The 21,328-nt window shown below is 46.6% G+C and overlaps 1 protein-coding gene across 2 annotated transcripts in view; it reads right to left on the reverse strand.

Moving 5' to 3' along the window:
* MYO5B (myosin VB) overlaps positions 1 to 21,328 on the reverse strand; it is a 413,488-nt gene that overhangs the window by 52,242 nt on the left and 339,918 nt on the right. Inside the window, exons 26-32 of one of the 2 annotated variants that reach the window (XM_063960368.1) lie at positions 17,118 to 17,258; positions 15,972 to 16,037; positions 6,854 to 7,090; positions 6,448 to 6,536; positions 3,859 to 3,936; positions 1,653 to 1,851; positions 1,297 to 1,390 (exon numbers count right to left, since the gene is read on the reverse strand). In XM_063960368.1, coding sequence (XP_063816438.1) covers positions 1,297 to 1,390; positions 1,653 to 1,851; positions 3,859 to 3,936; positions 6,448 to 6,536; positions 6,854 to 7,090; positions 15,972 to 16,037; positions 17,118 to 17,258 — 904 coding nt within the window. The remainder of the gene's footprint in view (positions 1 to 1,296; positions 1,391 to 1,652; positions 1,852 to 3,858; positions 3,937 to 6,447; positions 6,537 to 6,853; positions 7,091 to 15,971; positions 16,038 to 17,117; positions 17,259 to 21,328) is intronic. The other variant, XM_063960358.1, reaches the window with a different exon arrangement.

Consider the following 21,328-nt stretch of genomic DNA (forward strand, 5'->3'; position numbering starts at 1 on the left):
GTCTCCTGCGGAGCCGCTATCCCCCATGGTCCTGACGGAGTCCCCAGCATCCACTAGGACGTTAGAGAAAAAACGCTGCCGTTTCTGGGAAAAACGCGGGAGTGGCTGGAGAAACGGAGGAGTGTCTGGGCGAACGCTGGGAGTGTTTGTGACGTCAAACCAGGAACGAAACTGACTGAACTGATCGCAGTTGCCGAGTAAGTCTGGAGCTACTCAGAAACTGCTAAGAAGTGTCTATTCGTAATTCTGCTAATCTTTCGTTCGCAATTTTGATAAGCTAAGATTCACTCCCAGTAGGCGGCGGCTTAGCGTGTGCAAAGCTGCTAAAAGCAGCTTGCGAGCGAACAACTCGGAATGAGGGCCACAGTGCGCAGGTAAAACGCCTTCTCCATCTTTGTTATAGCCTAACCCCAGCACAAAAAAATGTACTGTCGATATTCCAGTGTCGACCCTAAGTCCATGTTGACATTCACAGCATGTCAACATTCTGACCGGATACCTAACAGGCAAACTTAAAATTCCAGGACTACATTTACTATCACAAAAGCTTAACTAGACTAATGATATAACATGCGTCTTTATCCAATGAAGTTCTGGTCTCTTAATTGCTTCCTACTGTGATACATTAATAGAGGTGGAAGATGATACTTTTTATAGGAACATTCCTAAATCTTTAAAACCAAACATCTGTGTACAGTATGTCTGCACGGAGCTCCTGACTCAGATGTCTGCAGGCCATACACCATGTATGTATCATTAATCTATGTGTGACCATGGTCCTGACTCTGGTGTCTGCAGGCCACACGCCATGTATGTATCATTAATCTATGAGGAACCATGGTCCTGACTCAGGTGTCTGCAGGCCATACGCCGTGTATGTATCATTAATCTATGTGGGACCATAGTCATGACCCAGATGTCTGCAGGCCACACGCCATGTATGTATCACTAATCTATGAGTAACCATGGTCCTGACTCAGGTGTCTGCAGGCCACACGCCATGTATGTATCACTAATCTATGAGGAACCATGGTCCTGACTCAGGTGTCTGCAGGCCACACGCCATGTATGTATCATTAATCTATGTGGGACCATGGTCCTGACTCTGGTGTCTATAGGCCACACGATACATGCCATGTATGTATCATTAATCTATGTGGCACCATGGTCCTGACTCTGGTGTCTATAGGCCACACGCCATGTATGTATCATTAATCTATGTGGAGCCATGGTCCTGACTCAGGTGTCTACAGGCCACTTATGTATCATTAATTTATGTTGGACCATGCACAATACCGTCAGACTCCTGAGCTTTCTTCAGATAGAGCTTCAGTTGTTTCTTCAATTTCTTCTCGTTCTTCTCTGACTTCTCCAGTAACTCTTTAAGGTCCTATTAACGAATGTGACCACATTTACAAGTCATTTTAAAGTAACAATATAAACATTCTACTGCAGGAATGACGGAAACCTGTGACATTTACTAACCGTTCCTCTCCTAGAATACAGTGTTATCATACATAGGTCCTTTTGAGCTATGGCCTTTTAAATAAATGCCCACCAAGCGATAACTGCACAGAGGTGAGCTATCTAGATTATAACATATACCTGAATCTTGCAGTCAAACTATTCCTTTAGGTACATTATACTCTTACCAGATTCTCATTGGTGAGCCGTGTGATCTCGTACTGAAGCCCAAACTCCACCTGCGCCTCCGGGGAGAGCTGCAAGGCCTGGAACATAACCTGCTGCTGATTCTCCAGCTCCTCCTTTAGGGATTCAATCTGATTGGTCAGTGCCTCCACCTCATCGTCGTGCTGCCTGCTCTGTGCCTGCAGCTGGGCCTCCAGGAGCCTGCGAGAGGGAGACAGATGATCAGCGATAACCCTACCTGATAATTCGCCTTCATATATAATTATGTGCCGGTGCCCCCTGTGGCCGTGCTCCCATAGTGCAATGCTCAAGCCTCACGTTACACTACAGAATAACAGTGCAGGAGAAAGCAGACTGTGTTGCTGCCACTCAGCGAGAGCTCTCTGTATTCTGTGCCTGAGAATCCGATCACATAACTGTACTGATAAAGTACATGGAAGAAGGTGACAGGTGGGATAGTGGTTCTATCACTACTGAGATTTACACACAATTACAAAACTACTGCCAGCTAATAAACTTATTATGAACCATGTTTTGGCTTTATTTTACCCTGATTGTTAGTGATATTTTAACTATAAGTCGTCTTTATGCAGTTAATAAAAGGACAAACATTTTCCACCTGCAGGTAACTCATTTTTGGCCTGTATGCGTCTTCCTGCAACCTTTACTACATATATTTTGGCTTTTTATGGTTGAGATTGCTTAAAGGATAAAAAAAAAGAAAAAGAGCAGACTAGATGGGCCAAGTGGTTCTTATTTTGCCGTCAAATTCTATGTTTCTATGTTTACTGTAGATCAGAGCTCATCTGTGTTGTATCAAAGACACATTAAAGGTGCCTGAAGGTGGCCACTCCTTGTAAAACTTGTCACTTGTAGATACAGGTGAAGCCTCGCTCATCTAGCCTTCTCTGCTGTGCCATGGTGCACCAAGGTTTATTAGCATAAGCCTTTCACCTATTGTTCTCAGCTGCAATACAATACAGAGAGAGCAATACAGCAGAGGATTAAGTCCGACAGCACTGGCTCAATTAATCCTATTAAAGGGATAGATGAGCAGGGCTCCATCTGTATTGTGTAGTTTTGTACTCCAAAAGTGGTGGCATATCAATATGATAAGTTACCTGTCGGTGAACATAAATGGCAGTGTAATTCTTTTAGGGACAGACAACTTTTTATTAAAAGATATATGTAATTATGACAGGGTCAGAAAACAGATCTCTATGCAGGTTAGGTGTTTTCTAGGTCAGGTAGACGCATAGCCAGATTAAGGGGGGTCCACAGGGCATACTGTACCCCGGCCCCCTTTGTTAGGGGGCACCCCGGCCAGAGCACACTGACATCGCTAGCTTTCCCTCTCTTGCAGTAGCAGAACCAGACAGCCAGAATGCGAGGCGGGCAGTATGCACTGCAGGCAGAGTATCAGGTTTTATGAGCTACCAACTGAGCTTTCCGACCAGAGGAGAGACAGGAGGGTGGGGAGAGCTGTAAGTTACACAGGGATCCCAGCTTCTCTTCCTCCGCCCTACCTGGGTGTCTGAGTCTTGTGTAATCTGTTATCTAATGAGGGTCTAGAGAGAGAGACACACATACAGAGTCCTCCTGAGTCCTGTACCAGTGTGTAAGTAGTACAGAGGCTGCTGCTACTCTTGCATGTGACAGGATAAATTATAGATTTTTTTTTCTATGTGTATTCTAAGGTTGTTTAAGTTGTCTTTGTTCCAATACATAAAAATCTTAGAAATAGTTGTCATTCAATTAGGTGGAGCTAAAAACAGTACCTAGGCATTATTAAACTATTAGTTTAAATCTAATATACACCATTGGATTAAACTTAATATACACAATCCATACATCCTAACATGACCCAGTCCTGGAGGAATAACATGCTATCTTAAGTTATGACTGCAATCACCTGTGTTGAAACACCTTTCTTATCTATTAAATAGATCAACAGACGTGACACCAATCATATTTTAAGAGGAAAGTCCAGATAGAGCACATTTGTCCCTCCTGGTATGGGTTGTGTTGGGGGTATGCACAATCTAAAATACACTTCCCCGCCTTCCTCCGGGGGCCCCCTTGTCTTAAGTGCCCCAGGCACCCCCAAGGCTTAATCCAGCCCTGGATAGAAGAGCCTATCACAGGTCAGCGATAACGGAAATGACAGATGAGAAGGATGTACAGTATAGCAGGAAAAGGAAAGACAACCTGGCCACTTGCTTTAAGCCTTGGTAAGCCAGGCCCAGCTCACCATCTTCATTCAGATACCCCCAGTCCTCAGTCTTTCTAGAGAGAAAGGACAGATAATAGGAGAAAGAAAAAGAGATTGGAGAGGAAGACATCAGAGCAGAAGAGAAGGTCCAGCGGGAAGGGGGCGCTGTGTATCTGGGAGATCACGGACATAAGATATCTATAAAATAAATGGCACACTATAGGCTGGCCTTTATCTAGCTGTTCTGTACCGAGGTAATGAGCACATGCCTCTCCAGGCAATGCAGAACAACTAGTACCAGCATGCCACAGAGTAAACCTTGTGTGCAGTACATATCAGAGAAATATTGTCACTTCAATCATACATACATGCATCTATCAACAACATAGAAACTGCTATTACAAGGTTTCCTATAAATGTAAAGAACACCTGTAATCTATACAAACTAAGAACCAGTGGTGGAACTACAGTACAAGGGGTCCATACACCAGGCATGCACAAGGGATCTACGAGGCTACAACAAAAACAATGGTCCCTACACAATTTTTTTTCTGTTGGGCCGGTATCGGGATTGAAAAATGGCCAATCCCGGCATTCCCAGGATACCCTGGGATTGGCTTTTAACTATGTGGCCGCCCCCTCGCCCCGCACACATAACTCACCATATTCCGAGGGCGGGCGGGCAGGTGGGTAACATCCTCCTCTCTCTCCTGGCGGCTCCCAGCGACGGCGCAGCGTGACCTCTCACGTTGCGCTGGGGAGCCGGAAGAAGGAAGCCGGGCAGCGTCTAAGCGTCCTGTGGACGCTCAACGCTGATCCCTCAATCCCCGGGATTGGAGCTTCCAATACCGGGATTGAATCCAGCCCGTTTTTGGCCCTAAATCCCGGGATCGGCCACCATACCCAGGACATTCCTGAGGCACTGCATGACCAATGTTCAAGAAGTCAGTCTAAGATTCTAAATCCCGGTTTCCTGAGAATTTGATCTACAGTAATGTACTTTGTGGATTGGCAGATTTAAACCCCGGGGCAGGATCAGTTATGTCACAGCAGCTCAACTGAATGAATTCTCAGCATAAAATCCCATTAGGACATTGGGGGTCATTCAGACCCGATTGCACGCTGCCTTTTTTCGCAGCCGTGCGATCGGGTCTGAACAGCGCCTGCGCATGCACCGCAATGCGCAGGCACATCGGCCGCCGGCGACGGGGATCGCCGTGCAGCGACAGAACTAATGAAGAAAGCGATCGCAAGAAGGCTGACGGGAAAAAGGCGTTCATGGGCGGCAACTAACCGTTTTCAGGGAGTATCCGGAAAAACGCAGGCGTGCTCAGCCGTTCGGGATGAGGATTCCTGACGTCAGCGTCAGCCCGGATCGTCGCAGCGGCTGAGTAAATCCTGGGCTGTGCAGAAACTGCACAAACTTTTGTTTGTGCAGCTGACTGCACAGCCCATCGCACCCCTGCACAGCGATTACCTCCTCCCCTGTAGGCAGCGATTACCTGGTCGCAGCAGTGCAAAAAACCGCCTGCGTGCGACCAGGTCTGAATGACCCCCATTGTCTGAAAGATGTGGGAGGAGCTTTAGTTGTCTATAATAGGCTAATGATGAAATACTTGCATTTTAACTTCACTGTCCAAAATGTAATTTATGTACAGGTTATGTCGGGGTTTATAGGCCTCATATTCTGATCCTAGCCATAGACATCTTTTGCCATTTCTAAAAGTGTATGCTGGCTTTCATTAGCGGACCTAACTTTTATAATGATATAGGAACTTTTCATGTGTACACCGGGATTTCTTAATAGTAAAGAGCGCTGCGGGAAGTCTTTCAATGTCATGATAAATACGTGCTTGCCAAAGATCTCAAAATAAGTCAAGATATGGAACCTTTCCCAATGATTAAACATTCTCTGTATCTGCAATAAACCATGTTGCCATGCAAGAGGAGCTAATACATTTACATTTTGTCAGTGCAGGGTAAATACTGGCTGCTCTTGCATGTAGCCCAAAAAAGTTTGACAGTTTAATTTTTACAATTTAGATTTCAGTTAGGACATGCGCCACCCAAATCTAAATCTCCCTGCACGTTACATCTACCCCACCTGCAGTGCAGCATAATATTATTACTTGTTATTTTTGGCTTTACTTTCAAACCAGTATGTCTGTGTTACAGAAAGGGTTATATTAATGATATTATTTCTCTTTATTATGACTTTCCATTCCCACCTGTAGGACTTCCAAAATTAGTCTACCTGTCCCAATCAGTTCCTGGGATCACCTGTATAAGGTGGCCAGTGTCAAAGGCATTTCCCTCCTCTCCAAGGAACTCTGGAACTCTGACAAGTTTGAATTAAAATCTATTTAGAGTGAATCATGAAATAAAAATCTGGGTGAAGGCGCACTTAGAGAAACTAGAGCAGCATGAAAGACTCAAGACAAGGCTTTTAGCGCATCTAAGCTGTTATATAAATATATTCCCTGTATATAGTGATCTTCTATAACCATATTCCCTGTATATAGTGATCTTCTATAACCATATTCCCTGTATATAAGAATCTTCTCACTGTGCAATGTAGAATTTACCTGTTAGTCTCGCAGACGCCATGATACGCCTCAATAGCATCATCTTGGTCCATCTCTTTGTTGCTGTTGGACCAGTTCGCTTCTGAATCCTGTATTAAATGGCATTTAAATGAAGTTTATAAAACGTCAGTATAAAAGCCTCTCACTACACTTTGTAGGAGTACAGTTTCCCAACCCTTAGGGAAGTGTCTAGCTCTTCTGCAGCACTAGAACCCCCAACCCACCTTCCCTAATAAAGCCCTTTCACCTGCCACATGCACCAGAGGCACCAGCTCAACATGGGAGGCAGGAGGCACACCTCCACACGTGCTGACCCGCGGGATGGTCCCTCATATCGCGACTTTCTGCCGCAATCGGGACCTTACGAGATGTGCAGTAACTAATATAAAACTCTGCCTGTACTTACCACATCCTTTTCTCCGTCTTTCTGCTGCGCCGCGTTCACGATCTGCGTCCTAAGGATGAGAACTTCTTCCTTCCGCACTTCCAGCTCCTCGTTAGCAGATTTTAGCTGATTGAGCAGCAGGGTGTAGCCGACGGGCTCCTCGTTAGTGTCCTGCTCGGATGCTCCGTCCGCAATGGCTTTTCTCAGCTCGTTCAGGTCATTTTTAAGCTTCTTATTTTCCGATTCCAGCTCCTGTCTCTGTAATATTTGTAAGAAAGAGGACAGTAATAATGAGATAGGACTCTGACACTCAGTAGTCAGGGAGCACCTGGGGACCAATACTGTATATGTGCTTAAAATCCTATTATTATTGCTGGGGGAAAAAAAAAATTTTCATTTCTCATCACACAACACCACTGCTTCCTGATTTTCTGTACTAAGAAAACAATTGTCCGGTGTCGGAGAGCCTGCAAAATGCCGACATTACATGTACAGTATGTACTGTAAGCTGACAAACAAGCCTGGGGCTTCCTATAAGGCTTATTACCTATCTAAGAAGGGGATGCAGTCAATTTACCGACAATCAAAATCCCGACGGTCGCAATCCCGACTGCAATTGATCGACGGTCAAAATCCCGACAAGGTCAAAATCCCGACATAGACAAAATACCGACATTTAAAATACCGACAAGGTCAAAACACAGACATGTAAAATGCCGACATGAGTTTTTCGTGATTTTTTTCATTGAAACCGACTTGTTCATACTTTACCATCCCAGTGGACCTGGAGGGGGCATAAAATAGTGTGACGAACGCAGCGAGGCACCGTGCCCGAAGTATGGCGAGCGCAGCGAGCTATGTGAGGGTAAGAGGTACACTTATATGCTGTCCATGTCGACCTATGTCGACATACACACCAAAAACCCCAATGAGAAACTCATGTCGGCATTTTCACCTGTCGGCATTTTACATGTCTGTATTTAAATGTCGGAATTTTGACCTTGTCGGTATTTTGACCGTCGGGATTTTGATTGCAAGTATTTCATACCGATCCCCTAAGAAGGGACTGTCCTGCACAGAGAGTGGTGTCTTTATGTGGTTACTTTCCTTTTCTATAGCTCTTAAATGTACTTAGGGAAATAATAGAATCTTCCTCCCATTCATTTTGTGAAATTGTATTGTTTTTTTATTTTGTTTCCTAGGGTGGGTGGTGCTTGGACTCATAGATACATTGTACAACTCATAGATACATAGGGCTTAATTCAGATCTGATCGCAACAAAAAATGTGTTAGCTAATGGGCAAAACCATGTGCACTGCATGGGGAAGGGGGGGGGGGGGGGGGGGCAGATGTAACATGTGCAGAGAGAGTTAGATTTGGGTGGGTTGTGTTCAAACTGAAATCTAAATAGCAGTGTAAAAATAAAGCAGCCAGTATTTACCCTGCACAGAAACAAAATAACACACCCAAATCTAACTCTCTCTGCACATGTTACATCTGCCCCTCCTGCAGTGCACATGGTTTTGCCCAACTGCTAACAAATTTGCTGCCGCAATCAGCTCTGAATTACCCCCACTGCACAGTAAGACAGAAAGAAGAAACAGATGAGTCTATATATAGTGCACGGGAAGTCCTGCTGGTGGTAGTATGTCATGGCAAAGTTCAAAATATATATCAAGAGGAGAAACAACCATCTACGTTACATCTTCACCATTATTAAACATCAGCAGGGAGATCTACCCCTGCTAAGCCTGTGAGCAGAGCTGTCGGAATAAGGCAGAGAGGGGAAGAACATGGGGAGACGGGAGGAATAGTGACAGAATATGGGGAGACGGGGGGGGGAAGATGACAATATAGGGCAGACGGACAGAAATGGGGGATAATGGGGAGACAGGATCAACAGGGAAAAAAACAGGATGAGATGAAAAGAAAGAAGCAAGATTACGCAGGAGACATCAGGAAAGGGGGAAGGATAGGGGGATATGGGTGGAACAGCGAGAAAGAAAAGTGGAAGGGAAAGGAAATAAATGTCTGAGAACATGATAGGTCCAAAATACTAGTACAGTGCTATACTAGGCACATACACTACTGGCCTCTACAGGTGTAACCAAGGCACATACAGTATACTTCTGTTCTCTCCTGCTGTAACCTAGGCACATATACTATATAAGTATATACAGTATATAAATAGATTCTTAAATAAAATTACACCAGTTTCCACTTAAAGTGATTATAAACACCCAATAGCTGAAAAGTCTTGGGCTTGGCGCCTATTTTGTGTACAGTAACCAACCACAGTCGGCAAGGATCATTTACAGAAGTGTGATTGCTTCTTTGTGACATCACATGACTATTTTTGCGCAGATGCACCCGACTACAGATAAGGTGAGCCAAAGTACTTTATCCGCCATGTGTACTTGCAGACTGAGTCTACAAGGAGCGGGAAGCGTTGGTGCCCCTTGAAACATACCTGGCAGACAATCAGACACAAATGTGCCAATTAAAAATAAGAATTTACTTACCGATAATTCTATTTCTCGGAGTCCGTAGTGGATGCTGGGGTTCCTGAAAGGACCATGGGGAATAGCGGCTCCGCAGGAGACAGGGCACAAAAGTAAAGCTTTTACAGGTCAGGTGGTGTGTACTGGCTCCTCCCCCTATGACCACCCTCCAGACTCCAGTTAGGTACTGTGCCCGGACGAGCGTACACAATAAGGGAGGATTTTGAATCCCGGGTAAGACTCATACCAGCCACACCAATCACACCGTACAACTTGTGATCTAAACCCAGTTAACAGTATGATAACAGAGGAGCCTCTGAAAGATGGCTTCCTAAACAATAACCCGAATTAGTTAACAATAACTATGTACAAGTATTGCAGATAATCCGCACTTGGGATGGGCGCCCAGCATCCACTACGGACTCCGAGAAATAGAATTATCGGTAAGTAAATTCTTATTTTCTCTATCGTCCTAAGTGGATGCTGGGGTTCCTGAAAGGACCATGGGGATTATACCAAAGCTCCCAAACGGGCGGGAGAGTGCGGATGACTCTGCAGCACCGAATGAGAGAACTCCAGGTCCTCCTTTGCCAGGGTATCAAATTTGTAAAAATTTACAAACGTGTTCTCCCCTGACCACGTAGCTGCTCGGCAGAGTTGTAATGCCGAGACCCCTCGGGCAGCCGCCCAAGATGAGCCCACCTTCCTTGCGGAATGGGCCTTAACAGATTTAGGCTGTGGCAGGCCTGCCACAGAATGTACAAGTTGAATTTTGTTACAAAACCAACGAGCAATCGACTGCTTAGAAGCAGGTGCACCCAACTTGTTGGGTGCATACAGTATAAACAGCGAGTCAGATTTTCTGACTCCAGCCGTCCTTTAAATGTATATTTTTAAGGCTCTGACAACGTCCAACAACTTGGAGTCCTTCAAGTCGTCTGTAGCCGCAGGCACTACAATAGGCTGGTTCAGGTGAAACGCTGATACCACCTTAGGGAGAAAATGCGGACGCGTCCGCAGCTCTGCCCTATGTCGAATGGAAAATTAAATAAGGGCTTTTATAAGACAAAGCCGCCAGTTCAGATACTCTCCCGGCCGAAGCCAGGGCCAGTAACATAGTCACTTTCCATGTGAGATATTTCAAATCCACATTCTTTAGTGGTTCAAACCAATTGGATTTGAGGAAATCTAAAACTACATTTAGATCCCACGGTGCCACCTTAGGCACCACAGGAGGCTGTATATGCAGTACTCCTTTGATAAAAATCTGGACCTCAGGGACTGAGGCCAATTCTTTGTGGAAGAATATTGATAGGGCCGAAATTTGAACCTTAATAGATCCCAATTTGAGACCCATAGACAATCCTGATTGCAGGAAATGTAGGAAAACGACCCAGTTGAAATTCCTCCATCGGAGCACTCCGCTGCTCGCACCACGCAACATATTTTCGCCAAATACGGCGATAATGCTTCGCGGTGACTTCCTTCCTTGCCTTTATCAAGGTAGGAATGACTTCTTCTGGAATGCCTTTTCCTTTTAGGATCTGGCATTCAACGCCATGCCGTCAAACGCAGCCGCGGTAAGTCTTGAAAAAGACAAGGACCCTGCTGAAGCAGGTCCCTTCTCAGAAGTAGAGGCCACGGATCGTCCGTGACCATCTCTTGAAGTTCCGGGTACCAAGTCCTTCTTGGCCAATCCGGAGCCACTAGTCTTACTCCTCTTTGCCGTATAATCCTCAATACCTTTGGTATGAGAGGCAGAGGAGGAAACACATATACCGACTGGTACACCCAAGGTGTTACCAGCGCGTCCACAGCTATTGCCTGCGGATCTCTTGACCTGGCGCAATACCTGTCCAGTGTTTTGTTGAGGCGAGACGCCATCATGTCCACCATTGGTTTTACCCAACGGTTTAATAGCATGTGGAAAACTTCTGGATGAAGTCCCCACTCTCCCGGGTGAAGGTCGTGTCTGCTGAGGAAGTCTGCTTCCCAGTTGTCCACGCCCGGGATGAATACTGCTGACAGTGCTATCACGTGATTCTCCGCCCAGCGAAGGATCCTGGCAGCTTCTGCCATTGCCCTCCTGCTTCTTGTGCCGCCCTGTCTGTTTACATGGGCGACTGCCGTGATGTTGTCCGACTGGATCAACACCGGTCTTCCTTGAAGCAGAGGTTCCGCCTGGCTTAGAGCATTGTAGATTGCTCTTAGTTCCAGAATGCTTATGTGAAGAGACTTTTTCAGGCTCGACCACACTCCCTGGAAATTTCTTCCCTGTGTGACTGCTCCCCAGCCTCTCAGGCTGGCATCCGTGGTCACCAGGATCCAATCCTGCATGCCGAATCTGCGGCCCTCCAATAGATGAGCCTCCTGCAACCACCACAGAAGGGATACCCTTGTCCTCGGCGACAGGGTTATCCGCAGGTGCATCTGAAGATGCGACCCTGACCATTTGTCCAACAGATCCCTTTGCATGGAATCTGCCGAAAGGGATTGCTTCGTAAGAAGCTACCATTTTTTCCCAGGACTCTTGTGCATTGATGTACAGACACCTTTCCTGGTTTTAGGAGGTTCCTGACCAGGTCAGATAACTCCTTGGCTTTTTCTTCGGGAAGAAAAACCTTTTTCTGAACTGTGTCCAGAATCATCCCCAGGAACAGCAGACGAGTTGTCGGCATTAATTGGGATTTTGGAATATTCAGAATCCATCCGTGCTGCTTTAGCACCTCTTGAGATAGTGCTAAACCCATCTCTAGCTGTTCTCTGGACCTTGCCCTTATTAGGAGATCGTCCAAGTATGGGATAATTAATACGCCTTTTCTTCGAAGAAGAAATATTATCTCGGCCATTACCTTTGTAAAGACCCGAGGTGCCGTGGACAAACCAAACGGCAGCGTCTGAAACTGATAGTGACAGTTTTGTACAACGAACCTGAGGTACCCCTGGTGTGAGGGGTAATTGGAACGTGGAGATACGCATCCTTGATGTCCAAGGATACCATAAAGTCCCCTTCTTCCAGGTTCGCTATCACTGCTCTGAGTGACTCCATCTTGAACTTGAACTTCTTTATGTATAGGTTCAAGGACTTCAGATTTAGAATAGGCCTTACCGAGCCATCCGGCTTCGGTACCACAAATAGAGTGGAATAATACCCCTTCCCTTGTTGTAGAAGAGGTACCTTGACTATCACCTGCTGAGAATACAGCTTGTGAATGGCTTCCAAAACCGTCTCCCTTTCTGAGGGGGACGTTGGTAAAGCAGACTTCAGGAAACGGCGAGGTGGCTCTGTCTCTAATTTCAACCTGTACCCCTGAGATATTATCTGCAGGATCCAGGGATTTACCTGCGAGTGAGCCCACTGCGCGCTGTAATTTTTGAGACGACCGCCTACCGCCCCCGAGTCCGCTTGCGAAGCCCCAGCGTCATGCTGAGGCTTTTGTAGAAGCCGGGGAGGGCTTCTGTTCCTGGGAAGGAGCTGCCTGTTGCTGTCTCTTCCCTCGTCCTCTGCCTCGTGGCAGATATGAATAGCCCTTTGCTCTCTTATTTTTAAAGGAACGAAAGGGCTGCGGTTGAAAGGTCGGTGCCTTTTTCTGTTGGGGAGTGACTTGAGGTAGAAAGGTGGATTTCCCGGCCGTAGCCGTGGCCACCAAATCCGATAGACCGACCTCAAATAACTCCTCTACGCATCGCCTGTCCACTGTCGTGTCCATAAAGCTCTTCTGGCCGAAATGGACATAGCACTTACCCGTGATGCCAGTGTGCAGATATCTCTCTGTGCATCACGCATATAAAGAAATGCATCCTTTATTTGTTCTAACGACAGTAAAATATTGTCCCTGTCCAGGGTATCAATATTTTCGATCAAGGACTCTGACCAAACTACCCCAGCACTGCACATCCAGGCAGTCGCAATAGCTGGTCGTAGTATAACACCTGCATGTGTGTATATACCTTTTTGGATATTTTCCATCCTCCTATCTGATGGATCTTTAAGTGCGTCCGTCTCAGGAGAGGGTAACGCCACTTGTTTTGATAAGCGTGTTAGCGCTTTGTCCACCCTAGGAGGTGTTTCCCAGCGCTCCCTAACCTCTGGCGGGAAAGGGTATAAAGCCAATAACTTCTTTGAAATTAGCAGTTTTTTATCGGGGCACCCCACGCTTCATCACACACGTCATTTAATTCTTCTGATTCGGTAAAAACTACTGGTAGTTTTTTCACACCCCACATAATACCCTGTTTAGTGGTACCTGTAGTATCAGCTAAATGTAACATCTCCTTTATTGCCAAAATCATATAACGTGTGGCCCTACTGGAAAATACGGTTGATTCGTCACCTTCACCACCGGAATCAGTGCCTGTGTCTGGGTCTGTGTCGACCGACTGAGGCAAGGGACGTTTTACAGCCCCTGACGGTGTTTGAGGCGCCTGGACAGACACTAATTGAGTGTCCGGCCGCCTCATGTCGGCAAACGACTGCTTAAGCGAGTTGACGCTATCCCGTAATTCCACAAATAAAGGCATCCATTCTGGTGTCGACCCCCTAGGAGGTGACATCCTCATATTTGGCAATTGCTCCGCCTCCACACCAATAACGTCCTCATACATGTCGACACACACGTACCGACACACAGCAGACACACAGGGAATGCTCTATACGAAGACAGGACCCACTAGCCCTTTGGGGAGACAGAGGGAGAGTCTGCCAGCACACACCAAAAAGCGCTATATATGACAGGGATAGCCTTATGATTAAGTGCTCCCTTATAGCTGCTTTTATATTAATATATTGCCATTTATTCTGCCCCCCCTCTCTGTTATACCCTGTTTCTGTAGTGCAGTGCAGGGGAGAGACCTGGGAGCCTTCCTGACCAGCGGAGCTGTGACAGAAAATGGCGCCGTGTGCTGAGGAGATAGGCCCCGCCCCTTTTTCGGCGGGCTCGTCTCCCGCTATTTAGTACATTTAGGCAGGGGTAAATATCTCCATATAGCCTCTGGGGCTATATGTGAGGTATTTTTAGCCTTTTTAAAGGTTTTCATTTGCCTCCCAGGGCGCCCCCCCCAGCGCCCTGCACCCTCAGTGACTGCCGTGTGAAGTGTGCTGAGAGGAAAATGGCGCACAGCTGCAGTGCTGTGCGCTACCTTAAGAAGACTGCAGGAGTCTTCAGCCGCCGATTCTGGACCTCTTCTTGCTTCAGCATCTGTGAGGGGGCCGGCGGCAAGGCTCCGGTGACCATCCAGGCTGTACCTGTGATCGTCCCTCTGGAGCTTCATGTCCAGTAGCCAAGAAGCCAATCCATCCTGCACGCAGGTGAGTTCACTTCTTCTCCCCTCTGTCCCTCGTTGCAGTGATCCTGTTGCCAGCAGGAATCACTGTAAAATAAAAAACCTAAGCTAAACTCTCTAAGCAGCTCTTTGTGAGAGCCACCTAGAATTGCACCCTTCTCGGCCGGGCACAAAAATCTAACTGGAGTCTGGAGGGGGGTCATAGGGGGAGGAGCCAGTACACACCACCTGACCTGTAAAAGCTTTACTTTTGTGCCCTGTCTCCTGCGGAGCCGCTATTCCCCATGGTCCTTTCAGGAACCCCAGCATCCACTTAGGACGATAGAGAAATGGGTATGTTCTGCGCTTCTTAACTCATAGTGACTCCATTTTTTTTTATGTTTCAGTTTAATAATCAGAAGTTTGCAATCCCTCTGAGATTAATTACAGTAATTGCTGTGCAAGTTGTTACAACGTATGTCCTGATGGGTGTCGTACGGTATGCCAGCGCTCGGGCTCCCGGCGCCAGCATACCGGCGCCGGGAGCCCGTCCGCCGGCATACCGACAGCGTGGTGAGCGCAAAGGAGCCCCTTGCAGGCTCGCTACGCTGCGCTCGCCACGCTGCGGGCACGGTGGCGCGCGTAACACTATTTTATTCTCCCTCCAGGGGGGTCGTGGACCCCCACGAGGGAGAATAGTTGTCGGTATGCCGGGTGTTGGGATTCCGGCGCCGGTATACTGTGCGCCGTGATCCCGACATTCGGCATACAGAAGACCACCCCTCCTGATACCTCTGTTCCCTGTTCAGAACAACCCCTGCTTCCGTAACTTCCAAGAATTACAAAGGAAATTTTGTGAAAAAATGTACATTATATCCTATGATACAAGACAGAATTACACCCTCAGATTATTTTCATTTTTTGCCTTTCCCTCCTGAAAGATTATAAATACATTACGCTATCGCTATGGTTTCTGTCTGTGTTTTTCAGCCATATCTTTAAATTATCCAGTCAGATTTAAAAAAAGTTTAGCAGTTCTCTGAGTGCAGAGGTAATATATAGTGATGAAAAAAACTACGTTGAGGACCATCTACAGTCACCGTCCACGTACAGTACTCTGTGATTGCAGAATACGGCTCTCGTTAGCTGTATACATCACAAGCAAAAAAAGTGAACAGATTTCTTCTCACAAGACCCGCAAAGTAAACAGCCAGTGCAAGTACACAGTATAATTGTGAACTAGGGTAGATTCAATGTGACATGTGAGAATATTCCCGGATTTCACCCATCTAGTCTGGCACCCGGAGAGGTAACCGCTGTCTACCCCTGCTCTAAGAGTAACATCATGAAATATTTGGGCTAAATCTTTTCATTACCTTCAGGTTGTTGTACGCGATGTCGGTGTCACGGTCTGTGTCGTTGGTGGTTTCAATGACCTGGATCTACAGAATACAGAAACACAGTGGGGTCACACATAAAGAAACTGAAATATAAGTGTATACTGCAAAATTACTTTATCATGTTTTTATCATGTCTTTATCATGCCTGCAAGATTGGCTTATTAAAATTACAATTACACAAGAACCCTCTGAAGGCTCCAACAGACCTGGTCTGAAATCCACTTGCTGACAACCACTTACCTCATTCAAACAGGCAAGAGAGTTGTCAATGCCCCGCCTCCACCAACAGTCCATTCATGCCAAAGTGAAATTCATGGAGGGAGGGGCATCAATAGCTATGCTGTTACTCAGAGAACAACTTAATAGAGACAGTGGTATAGCACTGTACGATTACAGCCTTTGGCGGGACAGGGCAGATGTGGGCTGAAAATGGAACTCTCTACTTTATATTGCCTTTGTGAATGCCACTAAAAATTCTATCCCATTATGTACGATTATAAAATGATTGCGAAAATTTTAGGAGTGGGGGAGAAAATTCTTGATAGACATGTTTCGGAAGATCTCCTAACATCATAAATTTTGTACTATTTGGGGATTACAGAGGAATCTTCCTTACGTCCACAAGAAGTACACTACTATTCTTTATTGACAACATGTACCAGGGTGCCGTACAAAGGGCCTAATTCAGAGTTGATCGCAGCAGCAAATTTGTTAGCAGTTGGGCAGAACCATGTGCACTGCAGGGGGAGGGGGGCAGATATAACAGAGAGTTAGATTTGGGTGGGGTGTGTTCAAACTGAAATCCAAATTGCAGTGTAAAAATAAATCAGCCATTGTCTACCCTGCACAGAAACAAAATAACCCACCCAACTCTAACTCTCTCTGCACGTTATATCTGCCCCACCTGCAGTGCACATGGTTTTGTCCAACTGCTAACAAATTTGCTGCTGCGATCAACTCTGAATTACCCCCAATGAGAGAACCTTATACACATGGAGCTTACAATCTAATTTCCCAACCACACATACACCAGGGTCAGTTATGGTACCTGCAGGAAACCACTAGACTCAGATAGCATAGAATGTAACCCGTTACAGACTGCAGTGAAATCTCCGGCGTTACCTGAGGCTTTTTATTTTCTTCTTGCTCCTTCTTGTCTAGCTGGCTCTGCAGCTTCTTCCTCTCCAGCTCCAGCTCCCGCACCCTCTTCTGGAGTTTCAGGAACAGAGTCATATCCATAGCAGCTTTCTCCAGCCCAGCTTCCTGCAAGATGTGTTCACATGGCTATATCAGCTTCAAAATCCCAAAGCACCCTCTGGTGATAGCAGTTCCAGGCCTATCACATATAATAAGCCCACCAAAACCAGATTTCATTACACTTTCTGGAAACATAAGTAAATCAGAGACAGAAGCAGCCCAAGCCAAGATGAGCCCCTTTCCCAGAGAAATTTCTATAATGTACCTTTAAGGTGTTGTCACACAAGCTGTTGTCAGTCAACAGGAGAATTAGCTCTTTAAAGTTTCACAGCATTTTCAGCTGTTGGAAATATTTTGCTTGAAAAGCAGTACCTAATATCAGAGCAGTTTCTGAGGGCAACCTAAACGCTCATGTGGCACAGGCAAGAGATTTTATTGCTTCTGTTGACATAGGCCACTGAGCAGGAAAACACAAGGTATGCCTCATTTCTACAGAAAAGATTAATGTACCACATTATGTAGACAAAAGTGATTGGACGCGGTCGGCAAATAGTTCAATGAGATTTTAGTGACGTCAGTACTTTGTAGGTCCACCATGTTCAGTAATTTATGCAGATACACTTCTTGGCAAACTGTCCACCAGTTCCAGGACAACAGCAGGTGGTATGTTTTGCCATTCCGCCTTAAAGACAGTGACCAACAGCGACACTGAAGGTCAAGTCGGTCTAGAATGCACCCGTCGCTCCAATTCGTCCCAGAGGTTCTCAATGGGGCTAAGATCTGGACTCTGAGCAGGCCAGTCAATCCAAGTTATAGAATTTTCTGTATACCAGCCCAGGTTCGCCTGGAAACATGACATCGCGCAGGCGACAATGATCCCCTTTTCTAACTCGGTTAGCTCCTTCCGGCAAGCCATTTCATTATCAAATGATGTAATCAGTGCCCCCCTGCCCGTTTTATACCTTCACACATCTGCTGCAGGAGCACACCATTTAGCTTGCGTGGGGTATAGCATACATAGTATATAAATGTTGGTGTCAGTCAAGCAGGTGTCAGTGGGAAAATACCTGGAGAAAAACCATCTTCAAAGTTTCAGAGCATTTTTATGCTTGCAGGAAAAATGTTACCTGAAAGCTTTATATATTATCTAAGCAGTCTCTGAGGAGCATCTTAATCACTTATGTGACATGTGTATGGAGAAGAAACGGTGTTATGAAGCATCTAATTGCTTTACTGCTGAACGTAAATGCACAAAGCAAATTCAAAAAAATTGGGGCAGATGTATTAAGCCATGAGGAGTGATAAAGAAGTGATAAGTGAAAGGTGATAATGCACCAGCCAATCAGCTCCTAACTGTCATCTTTCAAATCCGTAATGATTGGCTTGTGCGTTATAACCTTGCACTTATCACTGCTTTAACTCTTCTCCAGGTTAATACATCTTCCTCCCATAAGAAGAAGAGCACTCTAGGCAAAGAAAGACCGCGATCCAATAGTAGCTTTTGTTTGACACCATCCATTTGGATGATACTTACACTCCTGTCATTACAGGTGTTTTATTCCTGTTTTAAGATTTAAAAAAAAAACGAGATTTATGGTAAGAACTTACCGTTGTTAAATCTCTTTCTGCGAGGTACACTGGGCTCCACAGGGAATGACATTGGGGTGTAGAGTAGGATCTTGAGCCGAGGCACCAACAGGCTCAAAGCTTTGACTGTTCCCAGAATGCCTAGCGCCGCCTCCTCTATAACCCCGCCTCCGTCTACAGGAGCTCAGTTTTTTGAACCAGTCCAATGCAGTAGCAGGCAAAAGAGACGACAACTGTTAGTAGCCACATATACCACACTCTCACAACAGGAGAAAGTGTCAGCGGCTAATGCCATACCAACCCAAGGAGGCTAAGTGCGTCAGGGTGGGCGCCCTGTTGAGCCCAGTGTACCTCGCAGACAGAGATTTAACAACCGTAAGTTCTTACCATAAATCTTGTTTTCTGCTGCGGGGTACACTGGGCTCCACAGGGAATGACATTGGGGATGTCCTAAAGCAGTTCCTTATGGGAGGGGACGCACCGTAGCAGGCACAAGAACCCGGCGTCCAAAGGATGCATCCTGGGAGGCGGAAGTATCGAAGGCATAGAACCTTATGAACGTGTTCACGGAGGACTAAGTAGCCGCCTTGCACAATTGTTCAAGGGTCGCACCACGGCGGGCCGCCCAAGAAGGTCCAACAGACCGAGTAGAATGGGCCTTGATAGTAGCAGGAGCTGGAAGGCCAGCCTGTACATAAGCATGTGCAATCACCATTCTAATCCATCTGGCCAGGGTCTGCTTGTGAGCAGGCTAGCCACGTTTATGAAAACCAAACAGAATAAAGAGAGAATCCGACTTCCTGATGTAGGCAGTTCTCTTCATATAGATACGGAGAGCCCGTACCACATCCAAAGACCTCTCTTTGGAAGAAAATTCAGGAGAGGCAAAGGCCGGAACCACAATCTCCTCATTAAGGTGGAAAGAAGACACCACCTTAGGTAGATACCCGGGACGTGTTCTAAGAACCGCCCGATCACGGTGAAAAATCAGATATGGTGACCTACAAGATAAGGCACCCAAATCCGACACCCGTCTAGCAGAGGCAATAGCCAGCAGAAACAATACCTTAAGGGAAAGCCACTTAAGGTCTGCAGATTCAAGAGGCTCAAACAGAGACCCTTGCAACGCCTCCAAAACCACCGACAATTCCCAAGGAGCCACAGGCGGGACATAGGGAGGTTGAATCCGTAACACACCCTGAGTGAACGTATGCACATCAGGTAAAGTCGCAATTTTTCTCTGAAACCAAACCGACAAGGCAGAAATATGAACCTTGATGGAGGCAAAACGAAGGCCCAAGTCCAGGCCTTGTTGTAGAAAGGCCAAAAGTTTGGCCGTACTAAACTTGTAAGCGTCATGATTGTTAGACGCGCACCAAGCAAAGTAAGAATTCCAGACCCTATGATAAATCCGAGCAGAAGTCGGATTCCGGGCCTTCAACATGGTTTGAATGACAGCCTCAGAAAATCCTTTGGCCCTTAAGACTGAAGCTTCAAGAGCCACGCCGTCAAAGTCAATCGGGGTAAATCCTGATATACACAGGGGCCCTGAACGAGGAGATCTGGGCGCTGCGGAAGTAGTAGGGGACGCTCTATCGAGAGACCCTGAAGGTCTGAGAACCAATGCCGTCTGGGCCACGCTGGAGCAATCTGAAGTAGGATTCCTCCTTCTTGCTTGAACTTCCTTATTACTCTGGGCAGGAGTGACACTGGAAGGAACACGTATGGCAGTCGAAAGTTCCATGAAATTGTCAGTGCGTCCACGAACGCTGCTTGAGGATCCCTTGTCCTTGCTCCGAAGACCGGAACCTTGTGATTGTGTCGAGATGCCATCAGGTCCACATCTGGAAGGCCCCACTTGTCCACGAGGAGTTGAAACACTTCTGGATGGAGGCTCCATTCTCCGGCATGTACGTCCTGACGACTGAGAAAGTCCGCTTACCAGTTTAGGACCCCCAGAATGAACACTGCCGATATGGCTGGCAGATGGCGTTCCGCCCACTGAAGAATCCTTGATACTTCCCTCATGGCCATGCGGCTTCGAGTGCCGCCTTGATGATTTATGTACGCCACCGTGGTGGCGTTGTCCGACTGCACTTGAACAGGTCTGTTCTGTATTAAATGCTGGGCCAAGTTCAATGAGTTGAACACCGCCCGCAATTCCAGAATGTTTATCGGGAGGAGAGACTCCTCCTTGGTCCACCGACCCTGAAGGGAGTGTTGCTCCAACACCGCGCCCCAACCTCTCAGACTGGCATCTGTCATAAGAAGGACCCAGTTGGAGATTCAGAATGGACGACCCCTGCTCAACCGTTGGTCCTGAAGCCACCAGCTCAGTGACAGACGGACCTCCGGAGACAAGGAGATCATTTGAGATCTGATCCGGTGAGGCAGGACGTCCCACTTGGCAAGAATCAGCTTCTGCAGAGGGCGGGAATGGAATTGAGCGTACTCCACCATGTCGAAAGCCGACACCATGAGACCTAGCACTTGCATTGCCGAATGTATCGACACTTGCGGACGAGATAGGAAGCATCGAATCCTGTCCT

The sequence above is a fragment of the Pseudophryne corroboree genome, chromosome 1, assembly GCF_028390025.1.
Source record: "Pseudophryne corroboree isolate aPseCor3 chromosome 1, aPseCor3.hap2, whole genome shotgun sequence".
NCBI lineage: Eukaryota > Metazoa > Chordata > Amphibia > Anura > Myobatrachidae > Pseudophryne > Pseudophryne corroboree.